We start from the raw sequence: 20036 nt of genomic DNA, 5'->3' as shown, positions 1-20036 counted from the left end.
AGAACTTTTCGTGGAAGTGAAGATTCAGCTGTGAGCGCGCTTCGCGGGCGTATTCATATTGATTCCCAACCCCGGAAGGCCTCGGAGAACGAGTGGAGTGGGACAAAGTGAGAGAAAGAGAGGGGAGGAATTGCAGAAGGGAAAGGGGTAAAATAGGATGGCTCCGTGAAAACAGGGCTCACCTTCGCACGAAAATCGATATACGCGGGCGATTTGACGGAAAATTGCGAGCAGGATTCTTTTTTCTTCAATCTTCTTCTAAAGTCTTCGACTTGATGTTTTAATGATTAAGATTCCACTAAAAAGTACCTTTGGATATGACTGGAATATTTCTAATAAGATGCAGTCGAAATGAGCTTCGGAGGTGATGTGTCCATCGGATTTGCGCAATCGGTAAAAATGTATCAGCTGATCTTTTCAAGATGGCTGACACATGTCTGTAACATAAGTGTCATAAAACATTAGTATAAATAATATTATATATGTTGAATATATTCCGTTTTATCGTGACGAAATGGCTACACAACGTGCGCTTCCACAAAGTAAAGAAGCTTTATTGAAATCATACACGACGAGGTTAAAGGATGACGTGAAATCGATGCTGGAAAATTTTGAAGGTAGTCTAACCTATATCTAAGAGGTATTCTAACCTATTTCTCGTGTTTGAGTCTGATTCGAATTTTACTTTGATTATATTCCAATTTATTCCATCAATTTAATATATAATGTGTCTTCCAATATAAGCATAAAACTTTAGATAAATTTTATCATGTCGAAATAACAAAAAAGATGCATACATACAGATATTTTTACCTCTATAGTTTTTAATATTTGTAATAGTCTCCATAATCTCTTAATTTATTTCTGCTATTTTCAGAAATAGTTAAACTTGCAAAAGGGGAAAATGATTCTCAATTATCTCGAATGACACAATGTGAGCAAGACACATATGAGATGCATGTCAGAGCAGCCAACATTGTACGTGCTGGCGAGTCATTAATGAAATTAGTCTCCGATATCAAGCAATATTTAATCCTAAATGACTTCCCCTCCGTTAATGACGCCATAATACAAAACAGCAAATTATTTAGGACTAAACAAGCGGAATGTGATCAAAAATTAGCTTCCTTGAGGGATGACATGGCTGCAGATTTATATGATTTGGAAGAGGAATATTATACTTCGATATACAAATAACACTAGTTTATAGTCCGACGATACATATGAGACTGTGTTACGACTTAAACCATAATTTGTCAAAATGCAATTCATTCACTCATCAATCTGTACATTATACACGTATTTAAATAAATAAGATTAATTTTTTATAACATGTTCCTGTGTTCTGTTGATCTTTTGAGGAATTGTAGACAAGAGCCTCGGATAAAAAGTAAGGAGTAATTGTCTCTTTTATTATCTCGATATTTTGTAACACACAGACAGTACATCACACGATTACTTTTACATGGTAGGTATATTCAAGAAAGTAATAATATAGATCCAAGCTTCAATTATCAATTATCACCTCACACTTGTCTCCACTTATTAATATTTACTTGAAGTATGGTGTTTCATGATACTGTACAATGATAATTTACAAAACCGTATTATGTAGCTCTTTTATATCGGAGCAAAGGAGATTACGATTAACAATTACGCGAATAACTGACGAATTAAACAAAAGATATTTATTAGGAAAAATAAAAAGTAAAGGAATTTTTTTGATTTTCAAGTCAATTGAAAAATATCCCTTCACTTTTTCATCTTCCCTTGTACACATGTTTTCAATTTGGAATCTTGCACAAATATCATTTCTTTTGCTTCCTGCAATGGTCATGTATTGTAGCAACGGGAAACAAACAAACAGTACCGACGATTCGCATACCGCTGCGTCTGAAAAAAGCTGAGAATTGTATACTAAAAAGAAGTTAACAAAAATATCACAGTGTAAGACACAACGCTGTGACACAAGAACAAGTCTTTTAAATAATGCGGTACATCACAAAATATTCGGTGAACTGGTGCAGCATCTAATAAAGTAAATATATTTGACATGTTAACAGAAACGTAGCAGCAGTTTATTTTTAACGCACCTTTGTAATAAATTATACTTTTATCGCACTTTTCCGCTTGAATCAGTTCACTGTTCAAGTTATAAAATTGTAATCGTATTAACTACATATTGCTACAATCGTACATTATTAAATACCTACACCTATGTGATTCAAAAACAATATTTTTGAATATCTGCGATAATTTGAAATGCTACATAGACAACGGAAGAAATTAACACAAAACAAAGGGAACAAAAGTAATACAAACAAAAAACATGCTCAAAGCAATGTAATTTTTCATTTTTCAAATTTTCGTGATTCGATTAACTTATTTTGGATGGCTCGTTAAGACCCAATTAATAATTTAGTATATACAAAATTTAATTTGCTTAAAATTAATAACTAACATTAAACCGTCGTTTTCTTCTATGCCTTCTACGTTGGAAAGCTAATAGTTTTATGTATTATGTATTCCTTGGAAAATAAATGCGAGCTCAATATAGAATGACGCGTACACTGTAATGGCTTGATCTTCACATTCGCAAGGCATATTTAGAATATAATTTGCCATGCATTCAGTACAATTGATGATGTTGTGAAATGTACACTTCTTACAGTTTTGCCGAATTGAGACACTTATTGTACAAATACATTATTAAATATACTAAGTAGACTTACGTTCTACTTTGGCAAAAACGTTTACAAATCTAAATCCGAACTGTTTTTCTTGAATTTTTTTTTAATTGGTTCTCCAATCTCTCTAAGATATTCAATCGTTTGTGTCGTTTTCTACAAAAACTCGCTTAAAATTCTGGCCTTTACTGGCAGCTTGAACGTTCACAGCTTAGGATTAAAGTAATCTCAAAAAGGTTACAAAACTCTCAATTCCTCTATCGACTTCTCTTCTATCTTGTAAAAGTATGCCAGAAAGATGATATGCTTTTTATCTCTCTTTTTTCTTCTTATACACAACAAGGTATCAGTCGCTGGGCTCTTCCTTTCGAGTGCCTTATAAAAAAAAAAGCAGCACTACTCTATCTTGGCAGTTTCGATGATTCATTGTATAGGAAAAGTCCGTTCATTTGACATAGTGTAACGATATAAAGTAAATGCATATACTTGGAATGATACTGTTGGTTCTTACTTAACGATCTAAATAAACTTTACTATCGATACATGATGCGTTCATGAGCGGAGATCGCACTTTCAATCTCTTTTTCATGATTAATGAAAAAAATCACATAAATTAATGGATACCGAAGTTCAATAAACAATCTACGACGAGCGCTCGCAATCACGTGAGGTAAATTTGAGCACTCGTCGCAGACTCGTTGCTAAACTTTAGTACAATATTGATCCTTGCATGTTTATAATTTTTCACGATTTTATCACTGCTAGAAGAAAATACTTTTTTTTTTTCGTTAGCCCTCTAAGCTTTATTTTCGTTATTTTTATTCTATTGCTGCGAAAAGACAGTTGAGCTAGTAATGGTAAAGCGTTTGACTCTCTCTCTCTCTCTCTCTCTCTCTCTCTCTCTCTCTCTCTCTCTCTCTCTACACTTCTTGCTTTGATCCATTTAATAGAGAAGATCTCCGGTCGTCTCCGAACCCCATGCGCCTGCGTCTTGAGCCGGTCTCAAGTATTCCACTTCGCTCGTGTTATCGGTATTTTCCCCGGCTGTTGTCGGAGCAGGAGCCATCATCGGCGCGGCTCGGGTGATGCCTAGCTCGAAGCCTTCCGATGTCAGATCCACTTTACTAGGCGTGTAACTGGCTAATCCACTTCCACCTGCGGACAACAGACGCGGCAGGTAACAGCACGCTCAATGTATCATTTTGTTTCTATCTCTTCTACTGCAATTTTCTTTATTCCATCGATTAAAAACAAACGACATTTCCGTTATACTTTGCAACGCACACAAGACTCTACAGTTCACAATATAATTTTATAACTTGCTCTATCGTTAAAAATTAATTATTTACGTCATAATAATTGCAAAAGTGTCTTGTCAAGTGACGAATGAGATAGTAAAGTTTCTCTCACCTAAAAGGGACGGCATGCTCGTCGTCGAGCTGGTGGTCGAGGAGACGGTTTTGTTGTTGCTCGGTGCGGTTTGCTGCTCGACGGAACTGGAAGTTTCGCCATCCACGCTGCTGGTCTCGCCTTCGAGGATCGATGCTTCGCTCGGATATTCGAAAGTACGAGTCGCCGTATCGTCGAACTGTATTCGATGCTGAAATTGCAAAGATCTCAATTAGACGATCAATCCGTTATGCGAATCGCTTGTGGAAGATAATTCGCACGAAAGTATAATCGCTCGCGATAAATTTCATTTATGCGGAATGAAGAACCGCTGCGGACATATCGCGGCGAATATGTAAACACGTGTTACGGAATCGGCGGCGATTTATATTCGCTTTTGCGCCTTTAGCGGAAAACAGTTATTTACGGAAAAATTTTGCGAGCCGCTTCGCGTAATAAGCGCTGTTGTGCGCGGTACAAATGAGATACGGGGAGAACAAACAACAGCAACCGCATGTAACGTAGTCTCGAATAACAGTAACCGGTCACACTCGCTGCTTTTTCGACTGCGAAACGGTGAGCGGGGACGATCGTCCGTCGTCGCCTCGAGTCGTCTTCGTTCATCGTACGAGGAGTGAATTATCAAAAGAGAAAGCGCCTTTTTTTACGCGTCTGATTAAAAGCCGATATAATTATCGTATATCATAACGAGTTTAGAAACCGATTCTGTGAGAAAATATATAGTATACGGAATTGATATTCTCGCTGAAAATAAATAAAATTAATTATATTGCTCTTTACAATAATATTGCGCACTTTTATTTTCTTACACTATTTCCATGCAAAGAAATTATGTATATTTCGTGTATCTCTCTAGATTATAAGATTCCATATATTCTTAAGAATATTTTTAATTTCTTCGGCTTGTTAAATAGAAATAAATTATACATAATCGTCTTGCGTGTGCACGCACGCATCGACGTTCCACGAATATATTTTGGACGTGATTTGATGTGAAGCAAAGATTCGCAGCAACCCGCGAGCGTTCGTGACCGGCCACGTCAGTCTAGCAATAACAGTACCGGCGATTATTTCAACTAGGGGTTGACTGCTCGCTTCGTATAATTATATATATGCACCGTTCTCTCTAGCGAGGCGTCGTAAGACCATCCTTAGACAAAAACTAAACCGGCAGAGATTAATCTTGGACGCCGAGCAGCGGATTTCTTGAAGGAACGCGATCCTGAATTCTCTCTCTCTCGGTGCGCGCTCACTGACCCGGTATGCTGATCGAATTCACATTGTCATTCGTATTGTCGCGTACAAATTGTCATTGTGTCGCGTCTTTTCTCGCTCACGAGTCGCTCGCAACAATGGATCTCCAAATAAACGAAAAGTGGCACTTAAAAGATGCGAAAAGTCGCTTCAAGTATTACCACACTTTCTAAAGCGGCGCCCCACTTTTCCGCAGGACTTCTCGTCGCAAATTGCAATTAGCATTTTCTCACCGAGTGAGTGAATGCGACAATCATGGACCGTTCCGGCTAGCTGGTTAAGTGGCATTAACAGCGAAACTTAAGGAATAAAGCCAGACTTTCCACAGTAATCTTCACAGATCCAACCAAGCAGAGTCGAATATAATATTACGCTTTAATATTTCAATTCGACTCGCTTTATCAAGTTGAAAGTCTTTATCGACGATAGATATTAAAATGTTGAAGAGTTTAAAAATAATAATTAGTCACTTCGGCTGTTCGAGAAAATTGATAATGAAAGAGTTCACAGTAAGTATTCGCGATGGTAATCGAATCGTGTGTACACAGAATACGATAAAAATGATGGATTTTCCAATAGATATGTGTCACTCTGCCTAATCTAAATAAAAAAATCTTGATAAGATATTTCAATGAATCAATTGTTGCTCTCGATCTTAAGGTAAAGTCGAAAAAAAATGTTCAGTATTTCGATACATCGTAATTACGCGACTCACCGTTGCGTACTTTGTGATCACATAGTTCATTGTTGTGCACTTTGTAATTACGCGATTCATTGTCTCGTATCTCCACAAACGCTTCTATGCCATCGGAAGATTCTTGGAACTAATTATCTAAGTATTTTATAATAAAAGCGGAAATTAATTTTCATAACTAACTTCTCTGCAAATTGATCACAATTGAGATATTACAAGTGTTATTTGTTTATTCGAACTGTATCGAAAACCAATAAAGATAACAAAGGAGAGAACTAAAGCGAGATAATAGAATATAATTATATATTTTGAACAGAAATAATTTCTTGGCGGCATCTTTGTTTCTATTTTTTCAAGTGTTTTTTTTCACGAGTGCGTCTCCGATCATAAATTAAAAAAAAAAACTGAAATATAAAATGAATATAAACACTAATTGGCGATATTCGCTGCTTGTAAATATTGTACGATGTAATAAATAAAATGAGAATTACGGTTTTGGTATATTACGTACTTTACACGTCATCATAAGCAGTATATTTATTTTCTAACAACATCGTGAAAAAATCTAGCTTCAATAAAGTTTCCTTCCTAATTTATGATCGAAGATGCATCATTCGTGAGCAGACATCCGATAAAATGGAAATAAAAATGTCAGAAGAGAGACTTTCCGAGCGTGAAATAGCATTGTCAATAAACGTGACACGGCAATTGGCTAGGAATGAATATCAAGTCCTGTCCGTCTCCGACGTGTATTGACAGGACGAGAATGCACACGTGGGCACGCATAAAATTGCCGCCAAACTACTCTGAAAGATGCACGCCAACCATCGCACAAGAGCGTGTGCGTCCATTGGCTGTTATATTGATTTTTTTACGAAGAATAACAGCGGACTGTCGCCAATCGATAGAGCGTGTACTTTCGCTTTGTTGGCACACTCGCGTGAAGTGATACATACTTCACGTTGTCGCTGATGCACAAAATATTAGTCATAATTTTTTATTGTATAGAAGCTGAATATAAAATCTTACGCGGTGAGAGTGTCAATGTGACCTTTGAAATAGAAAGAACTTTTGTAACGGCAATGCAATATCGTTCTTCCTGAAATACGAAGGCCGCGCAGTTAGATGATGTAAAAGCGCCAGGAAATTTATGTGGTCTCGCGGCGTATCCTGCTAGAGCCCGTGTGCTCATCAAACTCACGTATCTCTGGCTTTTCTCAGCGACAGTGCTAAATGAACGCACATATAAAGGTCACGCCACACGGCAAAAACTCGACTCAGACGCATCCGTTACGTTCTAATAAAACACACAGTACGGTTTTCTTACATCGTGTGTGTTTCCAGTGCAATTAGACGCAATACCACGTGATCGCTCGGTCAAGCGAGTTGAGTGGTTTCGAAAGATGTGGATAGATGTATCAGTGAACCGTCCACATTTGAAGTAGTTGTAAAAATTATCATCCATTATTCATCAGTGATTTTACGAATTGTGTAGTTTTAGAAAAATATTTGTGAAACTTTTTTAATTATGTATACGCGCATGCCCCAAAATTGTGAAATTCCTAAAAACTTGAGCTCAGTTATCTGAAGAATCAAATATGATAAAGGAATTTTCTCTACATCAATTTTTCATAATTTACGAGCATTTGTGCATTCGAGAGATCGTGTTCATCACTTGCTCGTTTTATTAAGTACAACCGTCACTCTGGCGATCAAAAATTGGCAAGGCTCTTTTGTAAATCGCTAACTCGTGAATTACGTAACGTTATTCATAAGAAGTCGTTTCAACGTTCCGTCGTTTTTGCGTGACACGAATTCGAGTCGACTGTATTTAAGCGCACGATGGACAAATAACTGTGTTTATCAATTTAAATGCCTGATTGAAGAGCGATTAAAATGTTTACCGTGGACAAAGTGAATTACTATAAACCCCGTTACGATCTATGACGCTATTTGGATAGATTACGCATATCTTACATGTGTTTATACATGATTCGCATGTGCGCAAAACAATCTATGACGATGTACAAACGCGTCACGTAAGGAACGAAGCGCATCGTTTAGAATTGAAGTTGAATTTATTCATCAAGTTCAAATACCTTCCTATCGATTTGGAAAAATAAATTAATTCGATATAATGTTAATTAAATTATTTTATATTTTATAAATCTGCGTACTAACGAATAACGTTTTTGTTACTATTTTTGTGCGAGAAAGTGTTAATTCTATAAACCGATAACTAAGTCGCGTAAACGCAACGAGTTATACTTTGCGCTTTGTGGAATAATCAACAAGTAACATGCCGATAAAAGTTGTTTAAATTTGCAAGTTTAACTTCCTTTCAAGGACACTAAACTAGACCGTCGGCATTTCAAAACAGTTTACAATCAATTACGATCAGTTTGTAAATAATAATGAGTCTCTACAGGCTCGAATTTCGATGACTCAATTAAACATCGTACAGCGTCACGTTTGTAAATGTGATTACTAAAACCAAAAAGTGATCACCAAGATTTACATAACGTCTGAGCAGTGTCTAATGATAGAATAATTCTTATTATTATTTTTTAGCTTAATCCGCAAATTAATAGTAAATTTAAATAAATAAGAAAGATGTCACTGTGCAACTATCTTGTAAATAAGCTCACATTTATACGAGTTTTGAGAGAAAATAAAATAAAATAACTTTCGAAATTCGATTTAGTTAGCGATGCGTAAATATTTTGCATCTCAAAACGTGCAAGTGTAATAACGATCAAAATATCGGACACGTGTGTCAGGCATGCAAGATACAATTGTTTAAACACTGCGTCTGCTATTTTTCGCAACTTGTTAAACTCGTCATTATGCATATTTTAGAAAAGCTTTTGTCATCGATAAAACTCGAAAAAATATCGTTGCATCATGTCGGTTTCCCAAATTATACCAATCGGCAGAAAGAAATTTTCTCATAATTTAGCACTAACGAGTTGGAATGTAATGCGTCGTGAATTGACTGTAAAAAGTACGCGGCTAACCGAAGGATGTCAGTCGGTCGGATATTCAGTGTCACTCGGTATAAAAATCGAGGAAAGCAACGCGTGTACACGCAACCTGCTGGCGATGTATATATTATCGGACATTACGCATAGCGCAATTAGTTATTATTTAACAGTCGCGTGCCAGACATGCGTTTAGAAAACAAATAATAACGATTCTCTTCGCAAGCGTACATGACACACAGTCTCTTTCGACTGACATTTTATGTGTATCCTTTCACAAATATAATTATAGCATAATAAATATAATATTTATGCATCTTTAATTGTTTAAAAAAAAGTTAATACATTGAAAATTATCGAAATTAAGAGAGCATGTATAAATATAATTGAATAGTGCAATAAATATAATTGAATAATACCTACACGTGCTATTTTATCTCTCGTAATTAATTATTAACGCGAGTGTGCTGTTGCATGCGCCGCGTCTCATCGTTATCGCACGCGGGCGTGAAGTCGCGCGTAACGTCTGCAAATTGCGCGTTGCAATCCTTTTATCATCACGATCCCGACGACTATTGTCTAGCTTATGTCTAAGCTTTAAATGTAGGCTTGTTGGTATCATTTACGCGAAAAAACTTAGACAATACAGATGTTTACGGTGAAACGGAAAAAGACAATCTTTTTTAAACCTACTGAATAAATGACATACTTCGTTAACAGCAAAGAGAAAGAGATGTCTGTCTAGCTAGCCTTCCCCTCCCCGTTGCGCAAATTCAACAAGAAAATTATATAATTATGCGCTCACCAAATCCTTAAAAAAATTTTGCTTTTTTAGTTTAGCAATAAAAATTAGATATACACATATATACAGAATGTGCCCAAAGTTCCGGTTAAATATTTCAAAAGCATTTTAGAAAAAAATGTTTCAGAGAAAAGTTGTAGGATACCGAGTTATCCATCATGTGGTGATATTGGTATGATCTTGAACGACCTTGGGAATGTCACATCAAGGTCACCGTAATATTTTTAAATGGGCACCCCTATTTTTTATTGCAAATTCTTGTAGCCGACGTCGAGACCTTTTCAAAACAGTATAATAAAGTTCAATTTTGCCAAAAACTATCTAAAACTATCAAAAACTATCTACCTAACAAAAATCTGCCAGTTTATTTACCATTTACTTTTAAATATAACTTTTGTATTTTGAATAACAAAAATAACTTTAGAAAAATATACGCAACAAGCGTAAGAAATAAAAAGAAGCAGTTTAGCATTGCAGCGCTAATTTTTTATATTATATATATTCTATTGTAAATGCAATGCATTTTATGGCAGAAATTATGAATTCTATAATGTAAATTAAAAGTACTTAATTTTCAATCAGTTAATTCACATTTTCGCAAAATGACGTCGATTTATCGTTACTTATTTCACTCTAATTTGATAATTTTCAAATTTATCATGTAGATAATGTGTTATTGTCTTCATTTTTCCGCAAACAATTTATCATTATCGTAATTGTGCAGGAAACGTCCAAACTAATTTGACAGAAAGACTTCGGAAAATACTCAAGTACGTGAATAATAGACAAACGCGTGTTTACGGTCACGGTAGCGTGAGAGAAGTTGCAATGTTGACTGGTGCATTACTCCCGTACTTTGCGTAATGCGCTTTACATAAAATTCAGGATTCCTCGCACTCGCGCACGCAAGTCCTTCTTCTCGTGCGGAAAAAGTTTCTCACGAGAAACATTTGTTCCCTCGATAAGCCTATCGTTTAGCCTCGTAGGACTACGCTCTCCTTGCCTCGATTTTCTAAGCTTTACACAGAAGAAAGACAATAATTGCATGTCCAGTTTTCGTAGTTAATAATTTAAATTCGTCATCGATCGAATAATAATGAAATCTGTTGTAGAAATCAAATAAATTTTGTATTCTATATATAGAATATATGTTATATAGATTTGTTCACTTTAAAGACGCAAAATAAGCGCTGATCTTGAAAACGTCAGCGGCATTGCAACTAACGAGCAATAAAATTAAAGCAGAAACAAGGAGAACGAGTTTCCTCCTGCAAGAGCGAGATGTGCAGAGACGATAACGTAAGAATTTCCGAGATATGCTTTTAAGAGAAATGTGTCAACAACATACGTATTTCTATCTCGAATATTATAACTGGGCCTCTGTTTAATTTTACACACATATTCATTATTTTTTATAAAATACATTAATAATTTTCGCACTTACAACCAGCGATGGCTCTTTAATATATATTAATTTGATATTATCTCACACGAGCCTATCCTTATAATAATTTTAATTATTTTTATTATTTTCTCTATTGTTTTCGATATATTCTTTGATGTTGATTGTAAACAAACATTAAATTAAATTATAATTATACATTTTAAATTAAATATAAATCCTCTTTCTTAATTAGTCTTTGTGTAATTTGAGCTTTTCGGCGAAACGACATGACAAGGTAACTAAATTCCCTCTTGGATCGTCGATCCAGGAGCAACGTCCGCGTTTTCCAGCCGAGAATCATTCTGCTGAAAGGAATTCCGCGTCGCGTATAGTGCCCGATCGGCTATTCCAGCGTTTCCATCAATCCGACACGGTGTACGAACACTGAAATAAATCTAGAGAAAACATGGCACAGCGTTCGCCATGCGATCCCGGAAATATCAACTCTCCCGAGACGAATAGCGAGATCGAATAAGAGTAGACGATAGAAAACAGTGCTCCAGAGACACCGGTTTTTTACCTACAAATTTCTCTAATTCGTATTAATTTTTTAATCAATAAAAATGTCATGATATCGAGAGTTGATAACGGATGAAAGATGCACGAGTTCAGATGAATCAAACTGTGAGAAGAATAAATAACAAAAGCCTATTTTATATCTTATTCGTTAGTGTGACAGTTTTAATTTGATCTACTATTTAATATCAAGAATCAAAAAGTTTTCCACAAAAATCACGAGTGATGTAATATTTAGACATCGCAATTAAATGTGATCTGAGAAATATCAATTTTAAATTGAATTAAACAACAGCACGGTCGGAAAAAAGGTACTTAATATTACTTTTGAAAGAAAATGCTGACGTTGCAGCTGAGTCTCAACTATGCCTGATACTGTGTTTTCGTGATATCAGCTTTTTGTAGTTCGCTCTCCGCGTTTGTTGCAACGAGCGTCTAGCGGAATTGTTCACCGATGTTGTTTCCCATAGCGCACGGTAGATTAACTTGGTCGACGAGGCGCTCGAAAATCATTGTCGGTCCGTGGACACGATACTTTTACTTACAAATTGGTATTTCATCGGTGTTGGTAACACGACGATCTCCCATCGCGACTTCACGTCAACGCGCGATCGCGTGAGAAAGTCGCGAATGAAGTGAAATGCCCGATGACTGGATGAAAATGATTGCGTCTTTAATGATTTAATGGAAACGAATGAGAATTTTGCAAGAACGTAGCGGACCCAATTACGCACAGTTTATTACAGAGATTCAGATTAGGTGCTTACAAAACGCCATTTAGAATGATTATGTTATTACGCAAATTGCATTGTAATATTCATTCGTTATTATTAAGATTACAAGAATCAAAATACGGTAGTAATTAGTTCACAGTTCTGAGTTTTTATTATTTTTTTAATAATTAAAAAATTAAAAATAAAGAGAAATTAAAGCAATAACATCCATCATTACATTCTAATCTTTGACTAGCTCATCGATACATTTAGTTCTTGAAAATTTCGAGATGTTTTGCAAATTCGTTATTTCAACTTCAATATTTTTCAAATTGTTACTTAAAATTGCGTTGTTTGTTCGAAGTAGCCAACAAAATATCGTGTAACAATATTAATATTTATACGATTGTATTGCAAAACAATGCTAAATTTCGCGATAAATTATTATAGCACCAATAATGCACTGTGCACATTATTGCAGTTCAACTGTTTTCCTGCATACGTCATGTACATATCTTACATCGTTTATAAATGATGCTTTGTTCGCTTATCTGTTTGCTGCTCTATTGATGAATTATATCAAAGTAACCCGTGCGAAAAAGATCTGAATTTCCTATTATGCGTAGTTTGGCGTGCGATGCTAGCATTAATAAAGCGTAACAATGCCGTGTTCCAATTTTAAGATTCCACAGAATTTTAACGTCAACTAATTTTAATGTTTACTACTTTAAGTGAAATAGTATTTAGGATATTTATCCAAATTCAACTAAACACAAATTCTGTTAAATAACTACAAAGAGATGTCTAATTGCGCAACACAAAAGTGTAATAATATCTAATTAATGCCTAATGAAATGCATGTAAACCAGGTAAACCAGTAAGTTATGTTTCGAAAACAAAACAATCCTGGGAATTGCAAGCTTCGAGGAACAGTCCTGAGAGTTTTTAATGTTTTTAGCAGAAAGAAGCGGGAAAAAGGAGAGAAAGAAGAAAAGGAGGCACGTGACTGACATATAATTTTTAAATAAATTTATCAACAAGCTGTACAAGTGCCATATATTCAAACGGATATAAAATGACACTAATGAATAGAAATATTTCCCTACGATACGACTTTCCCCATTCGACGTTATTTATGAACGAAAAATGCTTTCTCTCCTCGCGCGCGTAACAGCAAAATAACGAAAACAAGATGTTTCTGTTGCCGAGAGGCGTGAAACCGATTGTTTGCCATCGCAAGAGCCGAAAATGTATTACGTCATGACACGGATTAGGAGAACCTCTATCTTTTTTCTGAGGAGAAAAAATTTCCTCGAGCCACGTGGGAGTCAGACACATTGTGCACATCTGATCTCACGAATAGTTACAAGGCAAGTTTTCTCACGCTGCGCAAACGATCTTGAAAGTAATATTACACTACACACCTTTTGACTCACATCGGCAAAGTAGCCGGGTTCATGATCCACGGATAATGGCAGAGTGTAATTGATTAGATTAGATATATGAATACCGCGCCTTACCGCGCCGAGTGAAGTAAAAACTGATGATAAGATTCGTTATATCGATATCGCCAAGTTTAAATAGCGCCGAATTTTCAAATGCTTTCTGTACATTCGACGAATTATACCACGCTGCATTTTTCTATTACACTAATAAATAAGTTTGTTCTATCCGTTACAGTTTTGCTTTCGAAAGTACAAGAGATAGAAAATTCCTGTTGAAATATATAACGTAAATCGCTCAATGATACAACAAGATAAAACATTATTTTTTGCAAATTTTACTCGTGTTGTTTTTATTAAATCAATATTTAATATTGCAGTTGCAAAAGCAACTGGTCTTAAACGCTGACTTTATGACGCAATCTTTCCCTCCGTGAAACCTGTTTGAACAAAGCATCGCCTGGAAAAACTGCATAATCATAGCGAAAGTTTACTCACCTTATGATTTCGTGGCGTCCTCGAGAGGTTGCTGCGCCCGTTGATGAGGACATTGTCATTGAGAAACGACACGTCGCAAGGTGATGGCGGACCCCCGGAGATTTCCCACTCGGCGTCGTCGGTTGTGGATGCATCCAAAGTAGCATCCAGTACTATTACGCCACTGTCGTCAATCTGTAACAAAAATCGTAAAAATGTCAAAAACGTTAGAACAAATATTTCATTATCTGAAAACATGTTCGATGGCATTTCAGTGGAAAAGAATTTTTAAGATTGCGCGTACAGTCGACTTTTTCAGGTAATATAAATTCTTCCTGCTGGCAACCCAACATTTCAATAAGTCGAAATGTACATTTCTGCATATTTCTGAATATTCGAATGCAAATAAACGCACGCGCAATTGCGTAAATCCTTTACGATCCGAGAAATTCCCGCGGTGATTCGGGAAAGTTGTTTCCGTGTGGAAATATGAGGGTCCGATTGAAAAAAAAAACGCACCTTTCCTAACCCACATTTAAGACTGTGGCAACGACTAGTTTACACTTTGCGTGTATTCGGACATAAGCGGCTTCGTCAAGCTTTCGCTCGTAGAAATTATACGCGGGATATACGTTGCCGTTGCAATTCAATTTTACTTAATTTTCAAATTATTATTAAAAAATGTAAACTGCAAATGCGACATGTCTCTGTAATTTTTTTAAATGTACAAATAAAATATATTCAATCTGATGTATTATTTCTTAGGTTTCGCTAGAGATAATATAAAACTATTTATAAAAAACATATTTTGCGAAGAAACACAATTGTGAAAAAAATATTTCAAAAAATGCATTTTGGGAATATTTTTCTTTTATTCGAAGCGAAGAAATATTTAACCACAAAAGTTCCTTTTTTCTTTCCACTGAAAAAGACTGCGTGAAGAACTCGTTTTCCAACGGGACGCAAAATGTGTCATCACAGTTGAAAAAAATTCCTTGAAAAAGCATTTTTGCGGCATGCACAATCGAATGGACCTAATAACAACCTGCGAGAATCTCGCGACGCTTCCTGCGACGTCTCCTCCGTGTATCGCAATCGTAAATTATCCTAAAGCAATCTTCAGAGGAGCTATCCCGCGGCATCGTTTTTCTCCATTTGTTAACAATGGAGATGTTAACTGCGAACGATGCGAAGATGTGTTTAAACCGTGCCGTGACGACGGTTATATTCACGCGAGAGACGTCAGTTGGTCATTACGGTTACGTCTTTCAAGACTCTCGTGAATGGGACATCCTGTCGAGTCGAAGAAAAGAGGGAAACGAAAAACGTGAGTGATACAAGGCAATATGGATAAACACTCGGCTAAAATCGCCCTTCGAGGGAGGGGCCTGCCCCCCGTTCGAGCGGACTCCCTTGCAAAATGTAATAACAGGATATGCGAAAGAAACGCCAGAACTTTGTTGCGAACCTTAAAATTGTCTGGCATCTGTTGTCCGTAAACACGTGCTCTATACAATGTATACAAAAACTATATATATATTTCTTCGAGAAATATATATAATTTTTTTTCCTATAAAATAGTATTTTCCGAATATTAAGATGTAATATATAATTATAGTATATTAAAATATAAAGCTAGTAATTAATCAATAAAATATTACACATACAATTAAACACATATTGTTGAATATGTTATTCGGAAAATGTGACAACAAAATGAGCAAATGCAGTCTTAAGTTATTTTTAATATTATTAACATACAAAAAAATATAATAATTGATATAAAATAATATTTTTCTTGGTAACTTTCATCAAATTTCACGTTCAGCGGAGATCTGCGCGTGAAATCGAATGGCCTTACGCCAACGGAACAACCGATTTCCGGTCTACTTCCGGCGATTGCTTCAGGGGGATCGTCGCTTGACAATTTTCGAAAGTGATTTTTTTTGGTGGTAATCCGTTTCGTTGCCTCTTCCTTCGAGTCGCGCGAGGATTTGGGTTGAACGTTCGTTAATCCAGAGAAAAATGCGGTCACGGATCATAAGACGCAGCCGCATTACGGACGAGCAACGATCGAGGCCGAGTAACATAATATCTGTATTTGAATATAAAACGTAGCGTGTCGAAGCGACGTGCCGGTGAAACGAGAGAAGCGAACAAATATAATAGCGATTTTGTTTCAGCGATCTATCATTTGCTTAGCCGACATTCATAAACGCTTTGACAAAATATATTATTTGCGGAAGTTCTAGACAATGTTTATCGATAGGTAATAAAAATTTTCTACAGCAATTTCAGTCAAACTTTCTTTTCAATAGAATTTTAATTTAAGTAATAATTTTCTGATATTTAATTTTGAAAATTTCGTAAAGAATTAATTTTGAATTTTAACCGAACAATATATTGGTCGAGAAAGTGCTTGAACTTATAAAATATTCAGAGGAAATCTAATTCATTAAAAAGTATATAGAATATCTTATATCTTACATTCATAAATAATAAAATAAGATAAAATATGTAAAACATCTTTTTACGATATATTTTTAGAATTAATTGCAAATTATAGCGCTTGCTGTATTAAATTAATTAGTATTAGTAATAATATTAATATGAAATATTATAATATAACTGTATTGCACGCTCAGTAATTTTGTAATTTTAACGTAAGAGAGAAGAAAGATTCAATAACTTAGATTTTAAACTTTCTAATCACAAATAAATCAGCAGATTTCAGATTAGTAATTGGTTTGTGATTGATTGCAGAGATGCCAACGCAAGAAAAACGTAACGCGATATATTCTCCGGCTAACTGCCGCAAATTAATGTGTCGTATTCATTACGCAGGTAATTCTTACGGATAATATATCGTGAGAAAAACTGTGCACACTCAACACCTAGCGTATAATCTCGTATTACGTCCAAGCGAATGGGCGGATTAAATTCTGACAACGTGGAATTAACGCTAATGCGGCGCGATTTAAAAGTAAACTGTCGATTGCGTATAATGATAATTAGTCGCAGCGGTAACAACGCTTTGTTTTTACAGATTCAAATGTATTATCCGCTTACGATTGAAACAGCGAGCAATAACATTATCTTATTAGCTCTCTCTTATTTCTTTTATTAAATACTTACTTTACTTGAACAAATCTAGTGTAAAACAAATTGCAAATATACTACACTGAAAAAAAATCGATGATAAAATGAACTATAATTGCATGGTAAAAAAATTATAGTCGGAATACTCATTTTTATAGTAAATTCTACTATAATACTAGTTATATAACCCTATTCGCATGGTTCCGAGAAACAATGAAACTTTTTACTATAAATTTTAGTGAAATTATGGTTATTTCAACTATTTTTTTTTTCAGTGTACAAGCAAAAATGTGATATGCGATCACATATACGCTCATTTATACATTTAGCAAATGATTATTCAGGATGATGTAAAGATGTGTAGCTAAAAACGAAACAGCACACACAACTGCGTATCTCATAAGAGTCTGGACCAATCTACAAACAACGGGCGCAAAATGACCGAATAAAAACGGAACAGCGGTTTAAAGGGACATCAAAAGAATGCAGATGCAAAGGAGGCGAGTTGCGGCAATGAACCTGGAAACGGGGTCCCTGACTCCATGAGAAACTCCCAGGACGGTTCTTTCCATTATTCCGGTCGCGGTGAAGTATCACTCCCGCAGGTGGACCTTGAACTCTCTAGAAGAGATCATCGACTGTCGTCTAATGGTCGCACGTAAACGCACTGCTCGCGGGAACGCGCGTTTTATACGCGTTATGCTTGCATGTGCAACAAGCGGCTCGATGCGTAAACATCCTTCCTGAGATCCGCGATCATGATATTTGCGATACAACCGTTAAAACATATAGGAAGTGAATTCGTTAGATTTACAACGTCCTTATATATATAGTTGGGGAGTTGAGAGAATTTATTACATATATATCTGTGACTTGGTGCAAGAAGTGCCTAAGTAATTTTTTTCTATTGCCTTAATCGGAGGATTTCTTGGAAGCATAAGTATTTTTTGCACAGACTAAATGGGCTTATTATATATATATTACGACTTAGGCATGTCTTGTAGTAATTTTTGTAGTTATAACGGAGTGACATATGCATTTTTTGCATATTTAAGCTCCAATTAAGCTTATAGAAAAATAACAATGACTTAAAGCGTCCAGGAACTGTGGTCACTATTTTCAACGTTCACTGAACTATGCTTACAACCTCGATCAATCTAAATTGTTGCGGTTATTTCTTTTTACAAAAGAAAATTTTTAACAAAAGGCGATTGCACGGTACTGTTAAGCGGCTCGTAAAATAGATTTTCCCACAGAATAGTTGAAACGGTCTTAGAGTCGCAAGCGTATGAAGTTGGTATCTAATTGAAAATTATTAAAAACTTGCTGCACGGCGTAATCGTTCTCATGCGCGTACTTCCTTTCGATTTTACTCACCCCAACGCTCAACGAGCTCATTTCCTCCCTCGACCTCTGATTTGGTTCATGGTCGGTCATATTGTAAAGCACTTCAAACGTTTAATATGAAATGTTCGATTATTGTTAGCAAAATTTATTTTAGCCCGAATATCCATTTAATTTTTCTAAAATCAAATTTATTGAAGAAAAACTTTTATCAAAAAACGCAGAAGATTGTCATAAATAATATAGAAAAGTTTATATTTATTTTATTTATTTCTCTCCAAACAAATAAATTCTTTTTTTATTTTAATGTAAAGAATTTTAACGGCAATCGCAATGTTTTCGACTACAACGGTCATTCTATATTTATGTGCACAGTCACAGGAATCACTTTCCGCCCATCTATGAACTTTATTAATGTGTGGACGTTTCGTCATCGAGGGATCAATTTACATGAATCATCCTAAATTTGCTTGATCAAATCGGTTAGTTTCCTGCAGAGTTGCTGGTAATTTTTTTACTTTGCAGTTTATCGCCGTAAGAATTAAATTTTTTCGAATATTGATATAGGACGATGTCCTAGTGCCTGTGGCTGACTGCAGTTTAGTGCCATTTTGTAAGAGTAGACTCGGTCAAGGTCAAACAAGGTCAGGCATCTCGAATTTCACCGTGGAAACTCTTTCACGCCCGTTCGCGATGGAGAACGACGAGATTTCACCATCGCGATCGAAGTCGTCGAAAGAGGCCTTGCTTCGGGGAGTTTATTCACGCGGGAATTAATTAGCCCAATTTACGAAGAGAAGGAATGTAGCGACAGGTGTCATAAAACGCGGATCACTCTGAAGTGCGTCACAAGATGAAAATAAAACGCGTATGGCTCGAGAATGTTTTGAATATCTTAAGTTTTTTTCTTCCAGTATTAAGTATGAGTATTAAGAAGAGTACGTATTTTTAGAATTCATAAAAAGATTAAATTCAACTTGAGATCAAATTTAGATCAATACTTTCATCGTTATGTCATATTTGATTAACACGTTGACAGACAGCGACACCTATAACCATTACGTAAAGCTAATTTTGCGATGTGAACCGGGCACCGTATATTTTCGAATTATGTCAGCTATACCGAATCTATTATGTTCTAGCCTTTTCACATTTTATAACAAAGAGAAACGT

The 20036-nt window shown here is 35.7% G+C and overlaps 2 protein-coding genes across 2 annotated transcripts in view; one reads left to right on the top strand and one right to left on the bottom strand.

The window, feature by feature from the left end:
* The first annotated feature begins 481 nt into the window (after window positions 1-481).
* MED22 (Mediator complex subunit 22) lies at window positions 482-1333 on the top strand. Its single transcript, XM_012368857.2, has 2 exons — window positions 482-617; window positions 878-1333. Exons 1-2 carry the CDS (start codon window positions 515-517, stop codon window positions 1195-1197), a joined length of 423 nt encoding a protein of 140 aa, XP_012224280.1. The 5' UTR covers window positions 482-514; the 3' UTR covers window positions 1198-1333.
* A 58-nt stretch (window positions 1334-1391) lies between these two features.
* bif (bifocal) overlaps window positions 1392-20036 on the bottom strand; it is a 28649-nt gene continuing 10004 nt past the window's right edge. The window contains exons 2-4 of the mRNA XM_012368794.2: window positions 14442-14615; window positions 4098-4287; window positions 1392-3842 (exon numbers count right to left, since the gene is read on the bottom strand). Of these exons, the coding sequence (XP_012224217.2) occupies window positions 3631-3842; window positions 4098-4287; window positions 14442-14615 (576 nt within the window). The 3' untranslated portion in view covers window positions 1392-3630. The remainder of the gene's footprint in view (window positions 3843-4097; window positions 4288-14441; window positions 14616-20036) is intronic.

The sequence above is a fragment of the Linepithema humile genome, chromosome 2 (genome assembly GCF_040581485.1).
Source record: "Linepithema humile isolate Giens D197 chromosome 2, Lhum_UNIL_v1.0, whole genome shotgun sequence".
In the NCBI taxonomy this organism is placed as follows: Eukaryota; Metazoa; Arthropoda; class Insecta; order Hymenoptera; family Formicidae; genus Linepithema; species Linepithema humile.
This window is presented reverse-complemented; position numbering and strand designations above follow the sequence as displayed.